A 24,707-nucleotide genomic window follows, 5' to 3' on the forward strand; every position below is an offset into this window, starting at 1 on the left:
TCTTATATTTTGGAAATGTACACCCAGGTTTTTTCCCTTTAATTTTTTGGGGGCGCCAAGAGAGTGGGACCCTAAGCTATAGCTTGTTTAGCTTATACCTCAGTGATGGCCAAACTTGGCCCTCCAGCTGTTTTGGGACTACAGTTCCCATCATCCCTGACGACTGGTTCTGTTAGCTAGGGTTGATGGGAGTTGTAGTCCCAAAACAGCTGGAGAGCCAAGTTTGGCCATCACTGTTATACGTAAATGTAGCACTCACAGACATCTGTCTTCCACAACTTGGGTCCCTCCAGACGTTTTGGACTACGACTCCCATCAGCCCCAGCAAGCTACCACAGGCCTTATGGGCATAGTCGCAGGGGCTGATGGGAGATGTAGTCCAAAAGCCTGGAGGTTGGAGAAATTGTCTCTTTATAAACCTCTCTGACCCGACTCCGGCAGATCCCTCTGGTGCAACGCATGCCCTGCAGTCCCGCCTCGGGAAAAGGCTCTCCTTGCTCTCCACAGATGCTTTGGCTTGCGAGCCTGCAGAAACTCATGCCAAGTGCTGGCAAGGCAGGAATGCGGGAGGCTTCGCTTGCGCTACTGAGCATGCTCACTGTCGGATATGAACTGAGCATGCCCAATAGCGCTTGGAAGGGAAACGGGGCAGGTAAGGTGTTTGCGATAGCAGCGCGCGGGGATTTTATTGCAACCCGATCCAAGCCACGTTTGCTCGGAGACCAAGTCCCGTTTTGTTCAGCGGGGTTCCTCTCCAGGATCGCGGCGTTTGCATGCTTGCTTGGTGTGCTCTCCAGAGATTCCTGTGGCTTATTCCCAATTAAAGCAGAAGTGATCGTCGCACAAGCTGTTGGTGACGCTAGTTCTGTGGAAGTCGGTGGCACTTACTTCTGAGTAAACACTGATCGCGCCGGCCGAGCTGTGCGTGCGGAGAGCTGCATTCCTAGGGGACCCCGAGAGGTGCACTTACTGTACTTGATAATAAACTCAAGCTGAACTCTTTGCAGCTGCTGCCTTACTTCTGAGTAAGCAGGTACAGCCCTGAGCTGCAATGCTTTGATCACGGAGCAGGAAAGGAGGGGGGCATAATGGAACCCGTGAGTCCCACCCCCTGATGCTCCCCAGTTAGCTTTGGGTCTGATCCTAAGTGAGAGTGGGTGAAACCAGGTCAGTTCGCTGTCATTTGAGTACAGTTGGGACATTAGATTTAAATGCAAGATCCCATGTTCTGGTTTAGTTTCCTCTTCAAAAACAACATGTTTTCCAGGTTCTGCCTTGTTCTTACACTCTTTCATGAGGAAAAAAACAGAACGGAAAAACCGAGACTCACCATGGATAGAAAGTGCTCTCAACTTCTGCCTTCAGTATGTACGATTCTGGCAGATCCAAGGCACCCCCTTTCGGATGACACTTGTTTGGAAAAGTTGCTGGATTGGTTTAAGATGCTGATCAGCACTGGTAAGTTCCATGGTTAGATGTTTGTTTTGTAAGGTTTCTCTAAAGCGTCACACACGTGTGGAGAGGAACCCACCTCTTGAAAAAAACTAAACAAGGGGCCTTGAGACCATGTGGCCCTCCATGTCCCATCAACTTGGAAGGTGGTGGACTGTCCTGCCTTAGAAGTTTTTTAACAGAGGATGGGTGACCATCTACTTTTCATTATCTGTGCTGTGGCTGATGGAGGCTGAAGGCCACGAACATCTGGAGGGCCACAGGATCTCTATCTGGGGCTTGTGATTTTGGCGTTGAGTGGTATATAAATAGTTTAGTTATTGCATTTGTATCCTACCTTTCTAAGGAGCTCAAGGTGGCATACATGGTTTTCTCTCCCCTCCCCCCTTCATTTAAGCTCCACAACAACCCTGTGAGGAAGGTTAGGCTGAGAGGCAGGTCATCCAGTGAAATTCATGGCTGAGTGGGGGTTTGAACCCTGGTCTCGCAGGTCCTAATTCAACACTTACAAATATCTAGCCTAGAAAAGAGATCATAAAGAGGTGATAGCCGGATTATTTATACTCCGCCAATCTGGCTGGGTTTCCCCAGCCACTCTGGGCTGCTTCCAACAGAATATTAAAAACAATACAGTGTCAGACATTAAAAACTTCCCTAAACAGGGCTGCCTTCACATGTCTTTTAAAAGTAAAATAGTTGTTTATTGCCTTGACACCTGATAGGAGGGCATTCCACAGGGCAGGCGCCACTACCGAGAAGGCCCTCTGCCTGGTTCCCAGTAACCTCACTTTTCGCAGGGAGGGAACTGCCAGAAGGCCCTCAGAGCTGGACCTCAGTGTCCGGGCTGAATGATGGTGGTGGAGAGGCTCCTTCAGGTATACAGGACTGAGGCCGTTTAGGGCTTTAAAGGTCAGCACCAACACTTTGAATTGTGCTTGGAAACGTACTGGGAGCCAATGAAGATCTTTCAGGACTGGTGTTATATGGTCTCAGCAGCCACTATCAGTCACCAGTCTAGCTGCTGCATTTTGGATTAATTGCAGTTTCCGAGTCACCTTCAAAGGTAGCCCCACATAGAGCGCATTGCAGTAGTCCAAGCGGGAGATAACCAGAGCATGCACCACTCTGGAGAGACAGAAAGTGAAACCAGTGTTCCCCTGCCTGGTGCAATCTGCCCACCCGCCCACGATGTTGTTGGACTCCAACTCCCATCAGTTTCCAACCAGCATGGTCAACTGTCAGGGATGATAGGGGTTATTGTATAAAATGTAGTGAGGGAGCCAGTTTGGGGAAGCCTGTTGTAGTTGATGGAGCAAATTTGCAGCTCCAGAGAACTCAAAGCAGCTGGTTCAAATAGCAAGAAAGGAGATTTCGCTTTAAATGTTAGGAAGCACTTCTCGAGGGTATAAGGTGTGAAGGGCTGGTGGCATGCAAAATTTCTTAATAGGTTGAGACTGTGATTCCAGGTAGGGCTGAGGAAATCCCCAGCCTTAAAATACGGAGAGGCGGTGCAGAGAAGACTAAGCAAGGCAGCTTCCTATTGCATCACTAGGCCTTAATTCTGAGTAGACCGCAGAGGCTTTGCACCACATAAGCTTTGTCTTCTGACTAAACATCTGGTCATTCCCTTCTGGCTCCTCTTTCCCCCCTCCCAGGATCCAGCCTGTTGCTGTTAGAGGAAAACCCGTGTTTGAAGGAGCTGGTCCTGGCTGTGCTCAGACAAGAGGAGCCAAATCCCACCATCCTTTCCTTCGTCCTGAGGCTCACTGGGATATTTGCTGCCTCTGAAAGTAGTTTCCAACACCTGCAGGTCAGTAAAGTCTTAAACACCAGCTTGGCTGCAGGAGTTGCTGGAAGGAGGCGTACAAGGCGCAATCCAACCGTCTTAGGAACTCCAGGTTTATGTAGGGCTTACTCCTTTTATTCCCCTGAAGATACTCTGCAAGGCAGTGGGGGGTTCGGACCTGAGTTTTCCTTCCCATGGATGCGCTCCCTTCCCAGGTGGACAAGCCCCATCTGCCCCTCACTGCCTTCTACAGCACCTGCAGAAACTGCCTTCTTGACCATTGGACCCACTCTTAGTCTTGCCCGCTTCATTCACCAGGGCCTGTCTTTACATGCGGCGGAAACCCCTAACTCACTGAGGGTTTTGGACCCATCGGTCCAACCCTTAAAATATAACCACCAAAAAAGCACAAGGGACGCAGGTGGCGCTGTAGGTTAAACCACAGAGCCTAGGGCTTGCTGATCAGAAGGTTGGCTGTTCTAATCCCTGCGATGGGGTGAGCTCCTGTTGTTCAGTCCCTGCTCCTGCCAACCTAGCAGTTCGAAAGCACGTCAAAGTGCAAGTAGATAAATAGGTACTGCTCCGGCGGGAAGGTAAATGGAGTTTCCGTGTGCTGCTCTGGTTTCGCCAGAAGCGGCTTAGTCATGCTGGCCACATGACCCAGAAGCTGTACGCCGGCTCCCTCGGCCTATAGAGCGAGACAACCCCAGAGTCATCCGTGACTGGACCTAATGGTCAGGGGTCCCTTTACCTTTAAAAATCACAAAAGAGCAGCGCTAGGTTGCATGTGTTTCAGGATTTTCCCCCACGCAGAAATGGACGTTAGTCATAGGTCAGCGACCGTGAGAATCTCCCGCTTTCTTCTGTTCTCGCTTCAGCAGGGAGAAGTTGTATTTGGTGCCTTTGGAGAAGCGGGGCCTCTGAGCAGTGCATTGTGGGAGGACATGTCCATCCGGAGCGGCTGGGTGCAGGGCGTTTACAGCATGCTGCAGCACTACAGCGCCTTCCAGTTCTTGTGCAACTCTGGTAAGTGCTGCTTCTTCTGCCAGAATTTATACAACGTACCTGGGCCTGCCTCTGAGACACGATAGGCACCTGTGTCAGGCCATTGCTCCATCCAGCTTAGTATTCTCTACACTGCCTAGCAGCATCTGTCCAGGGTTTTCGAAGAAGTCTCTGTCTTGTCTTACTGGAGAGGTGAACTGCTGCTGAATTGTGGCCGCCCGCCTAAAGGAAGGCAGTGGGGCTTCCTAAAACTGAAAACCCACGGCTAACCTGTCCTTTGAATCCTGTTGAGAATATCTTAGTTCCCAACATGCAGGGGTGGGGAGCCAGATGCTGTAGGACTACGACTCCCATCATCCATGGTGATTGCTCACACTCACTGGGGCTGCTGGGAGTTGTAGTCCAACCACATCTGAAGGGCCACAGGCTTTCTCCCACTCCGTCTCCCCCTGCTGCCTGGGCTCCCCTTCCTCTGTTGTTTCTCCTCTGTTGGTTTGTAAGCTCCTAGGGGCAAGGCCTTGTCTTTTGTGAAGCATCATGTGGCTCTGACATGTAAATCGTCACCCTCATAATTCCAGAGCGGATGTCTGCTTTGTAACAATGAGAAAGAGATGGACCTTTGTCTTGGGCCTCGTGCTGCAGCACTCTGATCTCCCCAGCCTTCCTTGGGCTGCTTGTTTTCTGGGTCGGCCTGCTTTTGTGATGTCTGCTGCCCCTTATGGCTAGTAGGGTCATTTGTTGGGTTATGGAGCTCACCAGCGATTGGAGAAGCGCTGCTGAACAGATGGAAGCTGCCCTTTTTCGCTTTCTCCCTTTCCGATGTTTGTGCTGTGAGTCCTGTTGCTTACGTAGCCAAAACAGCACCACCCACACGCACAAGGGAAGCATCACCCAGATGAAAATGCTGGATGGGAGCCAGCATGGTGTAGTGGTTAAGAGCGGTGGACTCGTAATCTGGGGAACCGGGTTCACGTCTCCGCTCCTCCACATGCAGCTGCTGGGTGACCTTGGGCTAGTCACGCTTTTCTGAAGTCTCTCAGCCCCACTCACCTCACAGAGTGTTTGTTGTGGGGGAGGAAGGGAAAGGAGATGGTTAGCCGCTTTGAGACTCCTTTGGGTAGTGATAAAGCGGGATATCAAATCCAAACTCTTATAGTATTCTCCTTCTTCTTCTCTCTTTTTGTTTTCTTTATCACATTGATATCCCACCTTTTCCCTCAAGGAGCTCAAGGTGGTGTACATGGTTATCTTCTTCCCTGTTTCATCCTTACAACCACCTTGTGAGGTAGGCTGGGCTGAGAGTGACTCACCCAAAGTCACCCAGTGAGTTTCATGGCTGCGCGTGGGATTTGAACCCTCCCCTCTGGTCCTAGCCCAGTGCTCAAGCCACTTCTCATCATGGACAGGGGGCACCTTATTACAAAATTATTCTGCACCCTTCTCTCTCTGTCTCCCTCAACACCAGGTTCCCTAGATGTGATTTTCGCTCTCCAAGGAGACCCGAGCCTGTTTGTTGCGTCAGGAGCCAACCGCCTTCTCGCTCGCGTGCTCATCTTCTCCGTTCAGTCCGAACCGTCTCGCCTCCTCAGCTCGATGGACTGCGATTGGCCGGCTTGCACTCGAATGATAGTTGCTCGCATCGAAGAGTCCCTCAAATCCCACTCGGCCTCCCGGGCCAAGCATTCCTTGCAGCTGCTGACGACGTTGTTTGAGCACAACCAGGACGCCTGGACTGAACTGCTCTGGTCGCGGATCGCGGGAACGGTGGAGTCCCTCCTGACAGAGGAGCCGCTCCAAGTTGGGCACCAGCTGGTGGATCTGTTCCTCAGCATGGCAAGGTAGGCGCCTGCACAGTGGCTTTCATTAATGTGAGGGGAGGCGAAGGATGGAGAACTCTGTGGTTCTCCAGAGATTGATGGACTCCAGCTTCCATCAGCCCCCAGCCAGAATGGCCAGTGGTCAGGGAAGATAGGAGTTGTAATCCAGCCATGGCTGGAGAGCCACCAGTTCCCCAACCTTGATCTATATCAAAGAGGTCTTCCAAGGTTAAAACCAATAGTTTGAGCTATGCTTGGAATAGAATTGGGAGCCATTGGGGAAAAGGAAGACCTGTGGTCCAGCAGCTGCATTGCCAAAAGAAGCTCCAGAGTTCAGTCTCCAACATTTCCAGACCACTGACCAGAAACCCCGGGGAGATGCTGCTAATTGGTGGGAACCTATAGTGGAGAAATGAAGTGAAGGCATGAGGCGGGAGTTGGTAATGCAGGTGAGCTGTGCATAAGCAAGCTGCCAGCTAGCTCTGCCGAGGCTCTTTTTATTAGCACAATATGCAAAACCAGTCAGATACATTTTGGACTGTGCCCTTTACACGTCTTCCAATCACGCGATCGTGGGGGGGGGGGTACAAAGTTATTTTGGCACCTGTTTCCACCGTGTCATTTCCCCCTTGAACAATGTATAACGAAGGAGACAAAGGTCACAGACAGGGCACAGCAGACCACTAAGAGAGCAAAGGTTAGATAGGGGGTATGAGGTTCAGACAGCTGTGGCTTGTCTGCGGGTGGAAGTGTGCTCCACACCTGACGGTCATTCCTTCAGAGAACCTTTCCCATCCCTTTGGGACAACCTTCTGGGACCAGCAAGCTAGTGGTGGGCGGGGCCAGAGCAAAAGTGGGCGGGGCAGCAGGTGTCAATTTTACCTTTATAGAGTAGGCCAGTTTCTGGACACACTCACACACAGCTCTCTATCCTGCATCCAAGCAAGCAAGAGGCATCATCAGAGGTCAGGGACACAGCAAGGCAAAAACGCTCCGGGGCGAGGAAGTTATGAAGTAGGGTGGCTTGGGGAGAGGCCTTCATTTGCCACAACTCCACCTGCCCCACCCGCCCCTAGGAAGGTCACTCATCTAGGAGAAAGAAAACTCAGATTTTAAATCTCCACTACCTTGTGGGATATCTTTAGCAGAAGAAAAGGCTGAGGAGTAAACCCTACACAAATCCGGCGCGGAGTCCCTAAGGCGGTTGGGTGGCGCCTTGTACTCCTTCCTGCAACTCCTGCAGCCAAGCTGGTGCCAAACATCTTGCTCTGCTTTCCCTTGGACCACATCAGTGAGGCTTGGCCAGGGGGATGGGTCTTGTCGCCTGGGCAGCCCAGGACCTCCAGACACACTGCCCAAGATTGTGCCTAGAGAGGTCACCTCATTGCTGCTAACACAGCAAAAACAGCACGGGAGGCAAAAGTTATGAGTTCCAGGTTTATGCAGCCACAGCAGGTGCTGCGATTCTCCAACAGTTTGATTTCACCCCCAGAGGCACACGCCGTGGTCTCTTGAGACAGACTGCTGGCAACAACAAATACATATCTAAAGGTTATGCATGCGCATTAATGCATCCTCCTCCCTCCTGTAGGTCTCCAGCGTTTGGCTGCCCCGAATGCAGCCTCTGGAAGCTGGTGGCACTTGCTCTGAAGACCTTGAGCCTCACTCAGTCGGGCCCTCTGGCCTTGGGACTCCTGAAACTGGAAGCCTGGTAGGGATGTGTTCCCTTCAACGTTAAAGCCCAAACCATTAAGTATTTTGTTCGACCTTGTTTTCCTTTAACAGATAAAATAATAACAATATTTATTATTTATACCCTGCCCATCTGGCTGGGTTCCCCCAGCCACTCTGGGCGGCTCCCAACAGAAGATTAAAAACATGAAAAAACATCAAACATTAAAAACTTCCCTAAACAGGGCTGCCTTCAGTTGTCTTCTAAAAGTCAGATAGTTGCTTATTTCCTTGACATCTGACAAGAGGGTGTTCCACAGGGCGGGTGCCACCACCAAGAAGGCCCTCTGCCTGGTTCCCTGTAACCTTACTTCTTGCAGTGACGGAACCGCCAGAAGGCCCTCAGAGCTGGACCTCAGTGACCGGGCTGAATGATGGGGGTGGAGATGCTCCTTCAGGTATTCTGGGCCGAAGCCATTTAGGGCTTTGAAGGTCAGCACCAACACTTTGAATTGTGCTTGGAAACGTACTGGGAGCCAGTGTAGGTCTTTCAGGACCGGTGTTATGTTTTATTATCACATTCTTGTATTGCATTAGATTGTTATAAGATGTATCGGTACATTTTTTTGTTTCTTCAGCTTGTAAACCACCTTGAGTATTGTAGGATAGAAAGATGGTATACAAATTAAAAATGATGATGATGGTCTCGGCGGCCACTCCCAGTCACCAGAATCCCTCCTCAAGCCAGCCTTTTCTATGAAGCCATGCTTAGCCTCCTAGCTTTCACCCGCAGCTGCAACAGAGTCTAAGGCTGCAGCCCTGTGTACCTTTCGCCGAGGAGTAAGACCCATTGAAAGCAATGGAACCTACTTCTGACTAAAATGGCAAAGGATTGTGCCCCAAGCACAGGGGAGAGCTGCACGTTCCTTGCTGTTTTTGCCTCTCCTGCCCTCCCACCCTCTCCCCCCTCACAAATTGCAGCTGCAAGCAGGGCTGATACCCAAAACACCTGGCTGGGGAAGGCAGGACTATTGCATTTGTGCATGCATTTGCATTAATATACGGAATAAAGCTTTAACCTACATTAAAACCCTAGAGATACTGCCTTGCTGCAGATGCAAGAGAGACCTAACCTGCTCCCTCTCCTCCTTCAAGCCCACAGGCAATCCAGGTGCAAGGTCTGGGCCTTTTGCTGCAGCCAATGGGCTGTGTCTTGAGAGGCGCTTCTCCATCCTTAGAATTCCCAGGTGCGTTGCTGAGTTAGGATGCGGCCTCAGAGCTCAGTGCTACCAGCCACAGTGGCTCGGCTCTGCCTCCGCAGTAGGAGGCAGCAATTGCTTCTGAATACCAATTGCTGGACGCCACAGGAGGGGAGAGGGCTCTTGTGTTTGGGGCCTGCTTTTGGGCTTCCCCTGGGGGCATCTGCATGGGCACTGTGGGTACAGGATGCTGAATTAGGGGGACCATAGGCCTGATTCAGCAGGCTCTTCCTAGTTTCTTATGTGCACATATTGCATTAAGCGGGATGGGTGGGTTAAGGGAGCAAAGTACAGTTAGCAGGCCCTGAAATACTTCGCCTGGGCCCAGATCCAAAGAACAACAGGCCTTGCTGGAATGTCCCAGGTGGATTCTGCTCCCTTCCATTTGGGAGGGCATTGGGCAAAAATCCACTTTCTTCCCCCTCTGTGTACGCTTAGCCAGCCTCTGCCGTCCTGGTACCCTACAACTGCTTTACACTACAACTCCCATCAGCCCCAGCCAGGCTGCTCTAGCTGGAGCTGTTAGGAGTTGTAGTCCAGAATATCTGGTCGGCACCAGGTTGGGGAAGGCTGCTTTTACTAGCCATTTCAGAGAAGCCTTTTGCTCCGTTGGTGTCCTCCGGCTTCCCTTTCTCCACTTCCAGGTTTGCCGCCTGAATCTGCCTCTGTGGAGTCTCTTCTGTCCTCCAGGGCCTCCTGTGTCAGTTTCCTGTGCCAGACTCTGGCTCATCTGGAGGAAGTCCAGTATGTGGTAAGATCTAGATAAGCAAAGACCCAACCTCCTTTGGCTCCTCCTTCTCCCTGAGCTTTTTATAGGGAAAAGGTCATTAGAAGAACTTTTAAGAACTGGTGCCTGTACTCACTTATTTTCCTCTTTCCTCCTCTTCTCTCTTTCCTTTTGTGCTGCATCTTTTACATTATAGGCTGAGTGGGCAGGGACTCTCTCGTTATTAATATTTATAAGCCACGCTGGGAGCCTTTCCTGCCGAAGAGTGGAGGAAAAATCAGCTCTCCAGGCTTTAAATGTACCATCCTTGTGCAGTATTGAGCTGAAACTCTTGAGATGCTGAACTCTGGCTTCCTTACCAAATTTTGCCCTTGTGCAGTGGGGCTGCAGCATACCCAGAAGCCTGTGTATAAGACACCTCTAGCAAATTGGCTGAGATTGCATTTATCCCTTTTCTTCACCAGGCCTCTCTGGCAGTGGACTTTCCCCACAAGCCTTTGCTCCAGTCCGTGGTGACTGTGCTGCAGTTCTGCGTTGGCCTCGCCGTTCCGGTCTCCCCTCTGGCAGCTAAGATCGGCAACTTCCTGGTCGGCTGCTTCCGAGTTCAGCGGGCAGCCCTGGGCCTCCTGGGAGCTCTGTCTCGCTGGGCAAGTAAGTACAAGAAATTTATTACAGTCAGAGACCAGCTTGAGAAACACAAATGGAACTACAATCCCAATAGCAAAACAAACATTTAAAACAATATACAACAATGGATTTTAAGTTTAAAAGTGCGATGGGCATATAAACACATAAAAAACTTTTAAATAGACAGCCTTAGAGAAATGACCCAAAGTCGCCCGTGGATCCGGGTTTGGGAATTTTCTTAACAAACTAGATTGAATCAGTGGGTGGTCTGCGCCTACAGATCTGTGTGCAGAATCTGGCGACAATCCAGATTGTCTTGTGGTCTTTGCCTAACAGGAGAAGATCGAATTTTTGCTTTACTGGGAGGTCAGCAAGCCTCATCAGCAGGGGGTCAATGGTTGCAACCCCCTCCCTTGCTATCTCGGTGTTCCCTGTCGATTCCAGGGTGACCACGGCCCTGCGAGAAACCTCCTGGGAGGCAAGGGAAGAACAAGGGCTCCTTTGATGGTCCTTTCCAGTTTCTCACAGTATTGTAGCGTTGGAAGGGTCCCCATTGGTTATCTAGTCCAACCCCCTGCAATGCAGGAATTTCAACAAAAGCCTTCCTGACAGACGGCCATCCTACCTCTGCTTAAAAACCTCCAAGGAAGGAAGGAGCAGTCAAATACAACATTCCTTGTTTTCCTAGAGTGGACATGCAGGGGGATGTTTGGTCCAGCCAGTCAGAACTTCCTGACTCCTCCTGGACTGGAGCATCCTTCCTCTTGCATGTGACGAGAGGTGGGCGTGACCTTACCTGTGCAGGTAACAAAAGCACAAGGCACACAGCCCTCCTCCCTCCTTCTCCATCTTCCTTTTGTCATCTGAACTTCAGTGACTGCCAGTCTGCAGTCACTGGGATTAACCCCCCATATGGGGTAGATCCACATGTATATATCTTTGTAACTAAGTCTGCCTTCTGGGATCCAACTGTGAAAAGAATATGAGTAAACTACTTTTATATACTTAACACAAGATTGTGGCGTGTTTATTCTTTTAAGAGGGAAATAAGGGATCTTACCAGGAATCTATATTGAGAAGCTTAAACAAGCTAGCAATCAGCTACCCGCCGTGCGTTCAAAGGGAACTGTTAAAACTCTGCTAAGTTATAGATCTTGCAAGTGCAAGTTAGGAAGGATATTAATAAACAATATATCCTCTCCTGCCTCCCTGAACATTCCCACACCCACCACCTCCAGAGAGAGTCTTTTCTACTGTCAAACGGCTTTTACTGTCAGGAAAGTTCTTTCTAATATTTATTTGAATTTCCTTTTCCTGTAACTTGAAGCTATTGGTTTGGGTGCTTGGCTGTGGAGCAGCAGAAAACAAGCTGGCTCCATCTTCCATGCGGCAGCCCCTGAGACGTTTGAAGCTTGTAGCAGAAACACAACAGGTTGCAAAATCAGTTGCATTTTTTATGGTGGGGGGCAATTCTAGGACCACCCCCTCGTTTGGAACCACCCTTCCCTTTAAAATAAACACACATATTCATATTTGTAACTGCCACAGTGAGTTCCAGAGTTCCGTTTGGTTCTTGATTATATATTTTCTCCTTAGTGTTGTACAGTGGACACTCGGGTTGCGAATGTGATCCGTGAAGGATGCATGTTCGCAACCTGCAGCACTCGCAACCCACAGCAGCGCATTTGCGCATTCGCAGGTTGCGATCCAGTGCTTCTGCGCATGCGCGAAACCCGGAAGTAACCCATTCCGGTACTTCTGGGTTTCGGTGGGTCCGTAACCTGAAAAATTGCAACCTGAAGATTCTGTAACCCGGGGTATGACTGTACACCGCCCTGGGATCTTTGGTTAAAGGGCAGTACAGTGATACCTCGGGTTACATACGCTTCAGGTTACATACGCATCAGGTTACAGACTCTGCTAACCGAGAAATAGTACCTCGGGTTAAGAACTTTGCTTCAGGATGAGAACAGAAATCGTGCAGCGGCAGCGCAGCGGCAGCAGGAGGCCCCATTAGCTAAAGTGGTACCTCAGGTTAAGAACAGTTTCAGGTTAAGAACGGACCTCTGGAACGAATTAAGTACTTAACCCGAAGTACCACTGTATATAAATTGCAAAGTAAATAAATAAGTAAATAAAATAACTCCCAACTGTCCTTCTCTGTGTGTTTTAGCTTCAGTTTCTGACGAAGTCATGGAACAAATCTTTGACATCCTCCTTGTGTACCTGAAGAGTCCAGATAGCAGCCCTGCTGTAAGTATAGATTCTTGAGTCAGGAGTAGGAGCTCAAGGTGGGAAACGTTTTTCTCTCCCTCCCTGTGAGGGAGGCTAGATAGAGAGGCAGTGAATGGGCCCCCCAAGGCCAGTCAGGGAGCTTCATGACGGCTGAGCAGGGGATTTGAGGCCTGGGCTCCCAGGTAGCAGCCAGACCCTTCAACTGCTACACCACATTGGTTCTTGGTTGCAAAAGGAGTGATTTGGGGATGGCCAGACTAAAAGTACCAGGATGTTGGTCATCCGGGGGGATTTATTTCACGGCATTCCCCTTTTTCAGGTTTTGAAGAAGGCATTCCAAGCAACGCTGAAGTGGCTTCCCAGCACCTCTGAAGCATCTGACTCTACCGGCAACTTCCAGCAGCACAAACAGTTTCTCAGAGGTAAATTTGCAAGCCTGTTTCTGGCCTAAGGAGCATTTCAGCCAGTGTACTGGACATCCGGTGAATCTGACTGATGGAAGAACGAGGACTGAGAAAAGAAATTACAGTGGTACCTCGGTTTACGAACTTAATCCGTTCCGGAAGTCCGTTCTTAAACCAAAACCGTTCTTAAACTGAGGTGCGCTTTCCCTAATGAGACCTCCCACTGCCGGTGCCCTTCCACTGTTCGGATTCTGTTCTTGGACTGAGGTAAAGTTTGCAAACTGGGACACTACTTCCAGTGTTGCGGAGTTCGTAAACCGAATCGTTCGTAAACAAGGCTGTTCTTAACCCGAGGTACCCCTGTACTTCTTTGCCCAGCACGAAGTTAAACTACGGAACTCACCCCCCCCCCCACACACAGGAAGCAGCGATGGTCACCAACCCAGGTGGCTGTAATAATAATAATAATAATAATAATAATAATAATTATTATTATTATTATTATTATTATTATTATTATTTATACCCCACCTATCTAGCTGGGCTTCCCCAGCCACTCTGGGCGGCTTTCAACACAATATTAAAATACAGTAATGCATCAAACATTAAAAGCTTCCCTAAACAGGGCTGCCTTCAGATGACTTCTAAAAGACTGGAAGTTGTTGTTTTCTTTGACATCTGGTGGGAGGGCGTTCCACAGGGCAGGAGCCACTACCGAGAAGGCCCTCTGCCTGGTTCCCTGTAACTTGGCTTCTCACAATGAGGGAACCACCAGAAGGCCCTCGGAGCTGGACCTCAGCGTCCGGGTAGAATGATGGGGGTGGAGACGCTCCTTCAGATATACTGGACTGAGAAGAGTAGACAAATTCGTGGAGGGAGAGATGGCTCTGGGCTGCCTCCACAGTCAAAGGCAGCAAGGCTTCTGAATCCCAGTCGGCGGAAATTGCAGGAGGGGAAAGGGCTTTTGCGCTCAAGTCCTGCTTGCGGTTTTCCCACACGTGTCTGGTTGGTCACCATGAGAACAGGATGCAGGACTAGATGGGCCATGGGCCTGATCCTGCAGGGCTCTTATTAGATTCTTATTTATGGCAGGGGTGGGGAATCTCAAACCCAGAGCATGAACCTGCTGTAACAAAATGCCACACTGTTCCCCTTCTTTTGTGATCTTCCTTCAAAGAGTTCAGTCTGGGCTGGGGACTTTCACTTGTCTTCACCCCCAGATGCAGATGGGGTTGTAACTTACAGTGCTGTCCTATTCAGAAATGACCCCCAGCTAACAGAAGTCACTGGGTTAAAGCTGACCGAAAGTCCAGAGGCATTATAAACAATTTACAATGGGGTGGAAGGTGTATAGGCTATGAAGGAGTTGCTCACAAATTTATTGACAGCTGCACGAGTTATTATATCTAGGAAGTGGAAGGGGCAAGCAGAATACAAAATGGAAGAATGGTATAAAGAGGTGTGGGGTATATCTATTAATGATAAATTGACAAGTACCATTAAAGTAAGATGTGGAATATGCAGGAGAAATGATTTTGAGGAGATACGGAGAGTATTTGTAGAATTTGTACTGTTAAAAGGGAAAGGGGGTCAAACCATCGCAAGAGGTGTTGAAATTTTGGAAGGATGGAATGGTCTCGGGGGCGGGGTGCACATGTTTATTCTTATTTATTTATGATTATAACTTTGTCAAAATAAAATTAAAATTAAAAAGGGAGGGGGAAAGAAGTGACCCCCATTAAGTTCAATGGGACTTTACTCACAATGTGTAAAGCTTGGCAGACTTGATGTTGTTTTATAAGCAGTAATGGTTCTGTCTGTGACGCCCTCTCTGTCTCCCACCCCCTTGGAGCAGACATGCTGCCCGTCTTGCAGAAGCGCATGCACAGCCCCAGCTGGGAAGTGCGCGACTCGGCCCTGGAGCATCTCACGCAAGCGATGAAGCGCCTGAGAGGTAAGTGCAGGGAAGGCAGAACCTGTAGGCAGGGAGCACAGCTGGGTGACGAAGGAGCAGTCCACCTTAGAAGCACAGAATGAGTGGCAGGGACCCTGAGCATCCTCTGGTCCAACCTGCTGCAATGTGGGAATCTCAGCTAAAGCATCCGTGACAGATGGCCATCCAGCCTCTCCTTAGGAACCTCCAAGGAAGGAGAGTCCACAACCCTCAATGGGCTTGATGAGCTAAAACAGGAGACAGGGCCGTCTTTACCCAGGGGTGCAAGGGGTGTGGGGCACCCAGGTGCCGAATTCTAGGGGGCGCCATCTGCCCGCCGCTGAAGCCGCCTAAGCTCTTAACTATCTACCTGTTACAAAATAATAAATAATTTTGATCGAGCTAGAAAAACAAAATACATATATACCGTATTTTTCGCTCTATAAGACGCACCAGACCACAAGACGCACCTAGTTTTTGTAGGAGGAAAACAAGAAAAAAAAATTCTGAATCTCAGAAGCCAGAACAGCAAGAGGGATCTCTGCGCAGTGAAAGCAGCAATCCCTCTTGCTGTTCTGGCTTCTGGGATAGCTGCTCAGCCTGCATTCGCTCCATAAGACGCACACACATTTCCCCTTACTGTTTAGGAGGGGAAAAGTGAGTCTTATAGAGCAAAAAATACGGTACCTAGGTATTACCGAAATGTATGCCTACTGTTTCACTAAAGGACTTTCAACATTGTGCGCTCATTTACCAAATATGTGCCGTGCCAGCAGTGGCGCTTCTCATTCACAACGGCGGCGCTTCTCAGACTCAACGACGGCGCTTGTCATTCTCAATGGCACCGTGCATGCAAAATTAACTAAATTTGGGGGCGCTGGGCGGATCTTTGCACCCCAGTGGCACATATGCTAAAGACGGCCCTGACAGGAGGTCTGCTGGCCCAACCTGGTCTGCCAGGCCTTGTGACTCGCTGGGACATTTTGGGCTGGCCTTGCTCATCTGCTCTACGCTTTGTGTCATGTGTGGTGGCCAGGCTAGGTGGGCATGATGGGAGTTGTAGTCCAAAACAGCTGGAAGGCTTGATTAATCCTTGCATTCACTGCTGTTTTAGAACGGTGGGGTTCCCCCCCCAAAAAAACCTCTGGGTGGGAAGATTGTTTTCATGGCTTCCTGTATTATAAAAAATATTTAAGGAGCCATGTTGCTATCTGCTAAGATAAGGCTTTCAGTTTCATGTGTTTTGTGTGTGCTGCTACGGAAAGGGTGTTTTAGTGGAGCGGTGTTTTTAATTTCTTTTAACCAGTACGTAACCCAGACAACTTCACTTATTGGGTGAATTATAAACGGAGTCAGTAAATAAAATGCATGCCTTGATTGGGGGTGGAGGAGGAGGGATAGGGAGAAAGGGGGGGCTTTCCCACTTCATGAGCTTCTGGTTGGGGGCTTTTTCTGCCCATGAGCTCCTGGGTGGCTGACACTTCCTTGCCAGGAATGTCTCAGCAAAAAGAATTCCTCCCCCCCCCCTGCCTTTAGGCTTTGCAATAATAATAATAATAATAATAATAATAATAATAATAATAATAATTTATTATTTGTACCCTGCCCATCTGGCTGGGTTTCCCCAGCCACTCTGGGCGGCTTCCATAAAAACCAAAGATACAGTAAAATATCACAGATTAAAAACTTCCCTGAACAGGGCTGCCTTAAGATGCCTTCTGAATGTCAGGTAGTTATTTATCGCTTTGACATCTGATGGGAGGGCGTTCCACAGGGCGGGCGCCACTACCGAGAAGGCCCTCTGCCTGGTTCCCTGTAACTTGGCTTCTCGCAATGAGGGAACCGCCAGAAGGCCCTCGGAGCTGGACCTCAGTGTCCGGGCAGAACGATGGGGGAGGAGACGCTCCTTCAGGTATACTGGGCCGAGGCCGTTTAGGGCTTTAAAGGTCAACACCAGCACTTTGAATTGTGCTCGGAAACGTACTGGGAGCCAATGTAGGTCTTTCAAGACCGGTGTTATGTGGTCTCGGCGGCCGCCCCCAGTCACCAGTCTAGCTGCCGCATTCTGGATTAGTTGTAGTTTCCGAGTCACCTTCAAAGGTAGCCCCACGTAGAGCGCATTGCAGTAGTCCAAGCGGGAGATAACTAGAGCATGCACCACTCTGGCGAGACAGTCCGCGGGCAGGTAGGGTCTCAGCCTGCGTACCAGGTGGAGTTGGTAGACAGCTGCCCTGGATACAGAATTAACCTGCGCCTCCATGGACAGCTGTGAGTCCAGAATGACTCCTAGGCTGCGCACCTGGTCCTTCAGGGGCACAGTTACCCCATTCAGGACCAGGGAGTCCTCCACACAAGCCCGCTCCCTGTCTCCCAAAAACAGTACTTCTGTCTTGTCAGGATTCAACCTCAATCCATTAGCCACCATCCATCCTCCAACCAACCGCCTCCAGGCACTCACACAGGACCTTCACTGCCTTCACTGGTTCTGATTTAAAAGAGAGGTAGAGCTGGGTATCACCTGCATATTGATGAACACCCAGTCCAAACCCCCTGATGATCTCTCCCAGCGGCTTCATATAGATGTTAAAAAGCATGGGGGAGAGGACAGAACCCTGAGGCACCCCACAAGTGAGGGCCCAGGGGTCTGAACACTCATCCCCCACCACCACTTTCTGAACACGGCCCAGGAGGAAGGAGCGGAACCACTGTATGACAGTGCCCCCAGCTCCCAGCCCCTCTAGGCGGTCCAGAAGGATGTTATGGTCGATTGTATCAAAGGCCGCTGAGAGATCCAGCAGAACTAGGAAACAACTCTCACCTTTGTCCCTAGCTCGCCGGAGATCATCAACCAGCGCGACCAAGGCAGTTTCAGTCCCATGGTGAGGCCTGAATCCCGATTGGAAGGGATCCAAATGGTCCGCATCCTCCAGGCGTGCCTGGAGTTGTTCAGCAACCACGCGCTCAATCACCTTGCCCAAGAATGGAAGATTTGAGACTGGGCGATAGTTGGCCATACTGGCCGGGTCTAAAGATGGTTTTTTAAGAGGCGGTTTAACGACCGCCTCTTTCAGCGGATCTGGGAATGTTCCCTCACAGAGGGAAGCATTCACCACCCCGCAGAGCCCATCGCCCAGCCCTTCCCGGCTTGCTTTTATTAGCCAGGATGGGCAAGGATCAAGGAGACAGGTGGTTGGTTTCACGCGTCCAAGCAGCCTGTCCACATCCTCGGGGGTAACGGATTGAAATTGATTCCATGCAACTTGACCAGACAGAGCTCCAGCACTCTCCCGCCCCAGCCCTGCTCCCACGGTGGTGTCTAGCTCCTTCCGAATATGAGTGATTTTATCTGCAAAAAACTTTGCAAAATCGTTGCAGGAGATCTTGGGGTCTTTACAAGGCCCCGGTGGTAAAGGTGGTTCCGTTAAATTGCGAACCACCTGAAAGAGTCTCCTGCTACTATTTTCTGCAGATGCAATAGAGGCGGCGAAGAAAGTCTTCTTCGCCGTCGCTATCGCCACTTGGTAGGCTCGACGTTGAGCTCTAACCTGTGTCCGGTCAGATTCAGAGTGAGTTTTCTGCCACCGACGCTCTAGCCGTCTCATCGCCCTCAGCTCCGAAGAAAACCACGGGGCTGTCCGGGCTCCATGCAATCGGAGAGGGCGCTTCGGAGCCAGACAGTCAATAGCCCTGGTTAACTCCGCATTCCAGCAGGCCACCAGGGAATCAGCTGAAAGGCCATCAACATGGGATAAAGCATCCCCTACCACTCTCTGGAAACCATTTGGATCCATTAAGTGGCGGGGGCGGACCATCCGAATTGGTCCTACCTCCCTGCAGAGGGGAAGGGTCGCGGAGAAGTCCAGTTGCACCAGGAAGTGATCTGACCATGGCACTTCTTTTGTTTCACTTTTACTTAGTGTCAGATCACCCACGTCACTAGAGGTGAACACCAGGTCTAAGGCATGTCCATGACTATGAGTTGGGCCAAACTTATTCAGGGACAGCCCCATGGAGGCCATGCTTTCCACGAAGTCCCGAGCGGCCCCTTGTAAGGTCGTGTCGGCATGGATGTTAAAATCCCCTAGGACAACCAAACTAGGTGTCTCCAGGAGAAAATCCGACACGACCTGAAGCAGCTCGGACAGGGAATCCTTGGTGCAGCGGGGAGGTCGGTACACCAAAAGGAATCCTGTACTGCCCCTATTGCCCAACTTCCAGAACATGCACTCAGAAAACTGGATCTTCCCAGTAGGACGCCTGGTGCAAGCTAGTGACTTCCTAAAAATCACTGCAACCCCCCCCCTCCCCGCCCACATGACCTGGGTTGCTGTGCGTAAGAGAAACCTGGTGGGCAAGCAGCGGCAAGGACAGGCCCATCTGCTTCCTCCAACCAGGTCTCTGTCACACATGCCAGGTCAAATCCTCCATCCACAATCAGGTCGTGGATGGCAGTGGTTTTATTCATCATTGACCTGGCATTGCACAGCAACACTTTCAGGTCATGTGACAACATAAGGGGAGTTTGGCTGCTGGACCAGGCAAAAGGCCCATTGAGTCCTGTACAGTGGTACCTCGGGTTACATACACTTCAGGTTACAGACGCTTCAGGTTACAGACTCCACTAACCCAGAAATATTACGTCGGGTTAAGAACTTTGCTTCAGGATGAGAACAGAAATTGTGCTCCGGTGGCGCGGCAGCAGCAGGAGGCCCCATTAGCTAAAGTGGTGCTTCAGGTTAAGAACAGTTTCAGGTTAAGAACGGACCTCCGGAACGAATTAAGTGCTTAACCTGAGGTACCACTGTATCGTGTTCTCGCAGTCGGTCAGCTCATAATCTAGGCATGAGTAAAAGAACCCTCTCACTGCTTGTGATTCGCAGCAGCTGGCAATCAGAGGCGTACAAACCATCTACAGTTTTATTCCCCTGTGATTTTGTTGCCTTGTTTTAAAGCCATTCCGGTTGGTGACTTTAAATGCAAACCAGAAGCAACTGCAACAAAACGTTGCAGCGTGGAGCGCTTCCCTGTTCAGGATTCCAGGCACCAGTACATCTGATGGAGCAAATTATGACCTCTCTGCCAGTCTGGAGACTGTGAGCCTTCCCAGGAAGCCTGCGTGCTCTTGGCAAGATCTGTCCGGGGCCAGGCATTTGCTTTAATGGTAGGGACAGAGGGCCGATGGGATCAGGCACTGTTTATCCCCCCCCCTTTTTTGTTTCCATCTCTACACAGGGCAGGAGTGGTCCTGGCAAGAGCTCCTCTCTTCGGAAGTGCTGCCGCTGGCAGAGGGCCTCCTGGCCGACCCAGAGAGCTACGTGCGAGCCAGTGCGGTGGAAGCCTTGGGGCAGTTTTCCTTGCTTGCTAGCGCTGACTCGAAGAAGCCCGGCTCAGAGAACAATGGCAGCAACAAAGAGGTACAGTACTCTTTGCTGAGCACGTTTTTGTCCCTGCCTTTTCACGCGGCAAGGCAGGGGGGCGGCATTCAGACCGGAAGACTACAGCTCTGTTTACAAGGGGGGGAGGCGCTTTGGGTGGGTTTCCCCTGAAAGGGCAGCCTAGAAATACAGTCGTACCTTGGAAGTCGAACAGAATCCGTCCAGGAAGTCCGTCCAACTTCCAGAACGTTCGAAAACCAAAGTGCAGCTTCTGATTGGCTGCAGGAAGCTCCTGCAGCCAATCGGAAGCCCCGCCGGACATTCAGCTTCCGAAAGAACATTAGAAAACAGGAACAGTCACTTCCAGGTTTCGATCGTTCGGGAGCCAAAATGTTGGAGAACTAGGTACAAGGTACGACTGTACTATGAAGCAATAGATAGGATATTGAAACAAAACCCGGTTGCTAGGAGGTCAGTAGGTGTGCAGCAATCGGAGCTCATCGCACCAAACTTACACCAACTGCAATGGTTAGTTCTTGAGTTTCTGGGCTCAGTTCAAAGTGCTTTCAGAAACACAGAATTGTAGAGCTGGAAGGGACCCGTGAGGGTCATCTAGACCCCCTGCTGTGCAGGAATCTCAACTTAAAGCATCCTTGCCAGGTGTATGAAACCTTGCATGGTGCAGTACTCATGTTCAGCGTTCCATGGCCTTTGCCAGAACACTCCATTCTCTCGTCCCTCTGGTTTTCTCTTCACCCCCCCCCCCCCAAATCAGCCAACATGAAATGGTCACTCAGCACACTCAGTCCTCACTGGGCTGTTTGGGCCCCACCCCACAACTTTAGGGTTCAACATACCCTGCAAATACTTCTTTGTATTTCTGCAGACCTTGTGGCATGGTGATTTTGGCTGTATAAGGAGAATGGATTTGGCTATAATAATAATAATAATAATAATAATAAATTTTATTTATACCCCACCCTCCCCAGCCAAGACCGGGCTCAGGGCAGCTAATAACCGACATAAAAACAAATTGATTGAAATACAACTTAAAAAACAAGGTTAAAATACAACATTAAAATATTAAAACATTAAAATGCAGCCTCATTTCAATGGAAACTCAAATCAAAAACTTTTTGGGGGAAACGTCAAATCTTCACCAAGGCTAACTGTCCAAACTGGTCCTACATGGGCCAGAAAAAAGCCAGGGAAGTCCCCAAATAGGAGTTCCATCACAGAAGGAGAAAGGAAAAAGGAAAGAGGGGAAGGGAATCAAGTTGATTCCAAGCCAAAGGCCAGGCGGAACAACTCTGTCTTACAGGCCCTGCGGAAAGAAACCAGCTCCTGCAGGGCCCTGGTCTCATGAGCCAGTGTTGAAAAGGCCCTGGCTCTGGTTTAGGCTAATCTAACTTCTAACTTGTATAAGGAGAATGGATTTGCTTTGGTAGGGGAAGAATGCACACCATGTTTCCCTGGTGCCGCGGGAGTTAACACGATGTGGGTTTCTCCTCGCACCTAGCATAGCTTGCAAACAGTGTTCAGATCCCCCTCATCTCTTCTCCTTGTCCTTCAAGGCCAGCGTTGGGGCTCGCTTGCAGGAAATCCTGTCCACTGACTCCGAAGGCTTCCCCCGCAGAGCTGTGATCCGCGTCTTCATTGACTGGCTGCGGGACGGCCACCCGGAAGTCCTGGCTGACCCTGAGCAGTTTGTTTCCAGAGCGATCCAAGCCGTGGACAGAGACTTGGACTGGGAAGTCAAGGTCAGCGGCTTGGAACTGGCCAAGGTTTTTGCTGCCCAAATGTCTGGCCGGCTTGGGCTCTCCGACTGCCCGTACGCCGCTGACTCATCACCTGCCAGCCAGGCTGCCCGTCGCCTCAAATTGCTGGAGGCGTTTTGCCGAGTGAAGCTCTTTGAGTTCCTCTTTGGAGCCCTGTATGACTGCGACAGGCCAGTGGCGCTGAAAGCCTGCGAGATCCTTTTAGCCGTGAAATCCAAGATTTGCAAAGACAGTCGCCTGGAGGAGAGCAGCTTGGAACTGGGCAGCACAGCTCAGCAGCGGGAGGAGAAACAGAGGGAAGAACTGATCCTTCCTGTTGGAGAGTCGGCTAAAAGGATTTCCCAGGATCCAGAGTGCCTGATCCTTTTCTTAGAGACGACGGACCTGGAGGGTTTGCAGAGATCTTTAGACAGGAGCAGCGATCACCTGGAAAAGAGCCCCCAGTCGCTCTTGCAGGATATCCTCTCCGCTGCAGGGAATACGGAAGAAAATGAAGCAGATTGCTACTGACAGCTTTCCAAAACGGAATTGATCCTTGGGGAGGGCTAGACCCTGCCGACCCTCCCCTGACCCCAGGAACTTAAAAGGCCACTTTGCAAAAAACACACGTCTTCCTGCTCGTTTGGGCACCGTCATGTAGGGATTAGTATGAAACCCATCTGGAGGAAGACAGCTCTGGTGCAAATCTGAGAGGGGGGGCAGGAATCAAAGCGGAGCTAAAACTCACACAAGAAAATCAAGAGATGCCCAAGCCAGGAGCGACTGACGAGATTATGACAAGCGCACCGTTGTTGATTTGTAGAACATCACCCAAGTCAGGTGAGCAAGTTGTGGCCCTCCAGATGTTGCTGGACTGCAACTCCCATCATCCCTCACCACTGACCATACTGGCTGAATCTTATGGGAGTTGGGAGTCCAGCTTTTGGGGGGGCACTGGCTCCCCACCCCTGGTTTAAAATGCAAAACTCAATCAAACCCTATGTAAAAAGGTGGATCCGCCTTGAAATAAGGAAACTGCGTTGCATTTAAAACCAGCACCACACAATTAATAAAGTCTTCGGGAGCCCATACTGCTGAAAGCTTGCAATTTCTAATGAACAAACTGTTCAGCGCAGATACCGAGAAGTTTCAGGGTGGATCTGCAAACGACATGACTGGATTTTGTACTTGTGCGCAGTGAGAGTTCCTGACGTCTCCTTTCGATGCACACAGTCGTGCATAAGCAGCGTTTGACTTCCAAGTTCAAGTCTAGAGGCACTGCGTGTCCCTTTCAGACTTAAGGCACAATTGCACACGGGCTTCCAAGTGTTTTCTTTGGCCGAGCAGCTTTGTACCTTTATAACTCAGTCCTCCCTTTTGAAAGCATCGCAGCCAGGTTGGTCCAATTGAGTTTGAGGCTCGTTACTTGCTGGCTGTTGCCTTTGCAGAGCAAGGGAACAGGTTGGCGAGGAAGGATTTGTTTTATTACCAATTAAAGTTTGTTTTTAAAAAACCAAAAGTTTTTGTCAAGCTCAGACTGGATGGCTTGTCTATGCATGTTCCAAACCTTGCTTTCTGTGGCTAAGATAGTAAGTTCTTTCAAGAAGCGTTTTTGGGGAGGGCCAGCTTTGAATGCAGAAGGCACGCAGGTGTCAATCTTTGGCATTTCCAGGTAGGGCTTGGAGAGACCCTTCTGACAACCTCGGATAGCATCTGTCATTCAGTGTAGACAGCCGTGGGCTAGATCGATAATGGTCCCCCTTGCTATAAGCTTCTTAAATTGCTAAGATCTGGATGCATTTTGAGTTTGGACCATGGGCGTAACCAAGGGGGAGCAGGGGGGCAGCTGCCCCACATAAATCAAGTAAATCAATAATAATAATAATAATAATAATTTATTATTTGTACCCCGCCCATCTGGCTGGGCTTCCCCAGCCACTCTGGGCGGCTTCCAACAAAGATGAAAAATAAACTAAAATGTCACATATTAAAAACTTCCCTGAACAGGGCTGCCTTCAGATGTCTTCTGAATGTCAGGTAGTTGTTTATCGCTTTGACATCTGATGGGAGGGCGTTCCACAGGGCGGGCGCCACTACCGAGAAGGCCCTCTGCCTGGTTCCCTGTAACTTGGCCTCTCGCAGTGAGGGAACCACCAGAAGGCCCTCGGAACTGGACCTCAGTGTCCGGGCAGAATGATGGGGGAGGAGACGCTCCTTCAGATATACTGGACTGAGGCCGTTTAGGGCTTTCAAGGTCAGCACCCACACTTTGAATTGTGCTCGGAAACGTACTGGGAGCCAATGTAGGTCTTTCAAGACCGGTGTTATATGGTCTCGGCGGCCGCTCCCAGTCACCAGTCTAGCTGTCACATTCTGGATTAGTTGTAGTTTCCGGGTCACCCTCAAAGGTAGCCCCACATAGAGTGCATTGCAATACTTAAATTAGCAGGTTCTTGCCACCTAACATGAAGCCTGCCCCCCACCCCCCAAAATTCCTGGCCTATGCCCATGGTTTGGAAGCCAGCTTACCAAGGGGTTTGAATGATGCTAAGCCTGAAACCTTCAACACACTCGCTAGGGAGCAGGCCCCATTGCACTCAGTGGGGCTTGCTCCTGAGTAAACCTGTTTATGCTTGCACTGGAAGAGCAGATGCCACAT

At 50.2% G+C, this 24,707-nt stretch overlaps 1 protein-coding gene across 4 annotated transcripts; it reads left to right on the forward strand.

The window, feature by feature from the left end:
* The first annotated feature begins 550 nt into the window (after window positions 1-550).
* On the forward strand, window positions 551-23,567 carry BRAT1 (BRCA1 associated ATM activator 1). Of its 4 annotated transcripts, none has more exons than XM_028706179.2 (14): window positions 551-652; window positions 1,268-1,458; window positions 3,108-3,262; window positions 4,117-4,264; window positions 5,709-6,081; window positions 7,652-7,771; window positions 8,887-8,978; window positions 9,635-9,741; window positions 10,182-10,368; window positions 12,518-12,597; window positions 12,899-13,001; window positions 14,839-14,937; window positions 20,149-20,330; window positions 21,866-23,567. In XM_028706179.2, the coding sequence occupies exons 2-14, from the start codon at window positions 1,332-1,334 to the stop codon at window positions 22,577-22,579; spliced, it is 2,487 nt and encodes an 828-aa protein (XP_028562012.2). In that variant the 5' UTR covers window positions 551-652; window positions 1,268-1,331; the 3' UTR covers window positions 22,580-23,567. The 4 variants fall into 4 exon arrangements, with proteins under 4 accessions (XP_028562012.2, XP_028562013.2, XP_077774844.1 ...); XM_028706180.2 differs by lacking the exon at window positions 551-652 and adding an exon at window positions 664-960; XM_077918718.1 differs by lacking the exon at window positions 551-652 and adding an exon at window positions 664-853.
* The last annotated feature ends 1,140 nt before the right edge of the window (window positions 23,568-24,707 follow it).

Source organism: Podarcis muralis, chromosome 14 (genome assembly GCF_964188315.1).
Source record: "Podarcis muralis chromosome 14, rPodMur119.hap1.1, whole genome shotgun sequence".
Taxonomy (NCBI): domain Eukaryota; kingdom Metazoa; phylum Chordata; class Lepidosauria; order Squamata; family Lacertidae; genus Podarcis; species Podarcis muralis.

Excerpts from the sequence above, each read along its gene's own strand:
- BRAT1 (XM_028706179.2), top strand. The coding sequence starts at position 1,332 with ATGGATAGAAAGTGCTCTCAACTTCTGCCTTCAGTATGTACGATTCTG. Across the intron at positions 6,082-7,651 it reads CTGTTCCTCAGCATGGCAAG|GTCTCCAGCGTTTGGCTGCC; the intron begins GTAGGCGCCTGC and ends TCCCTCCTGTAG. Across the intron at positions 14,938-20,148 it reads AGCGATGAAGCGCCTGAGAG|GGCAGGAGTGGTCCTGGCAA; the intron begins GTAAGTGCAGGG and ends ATCTCTACACAG.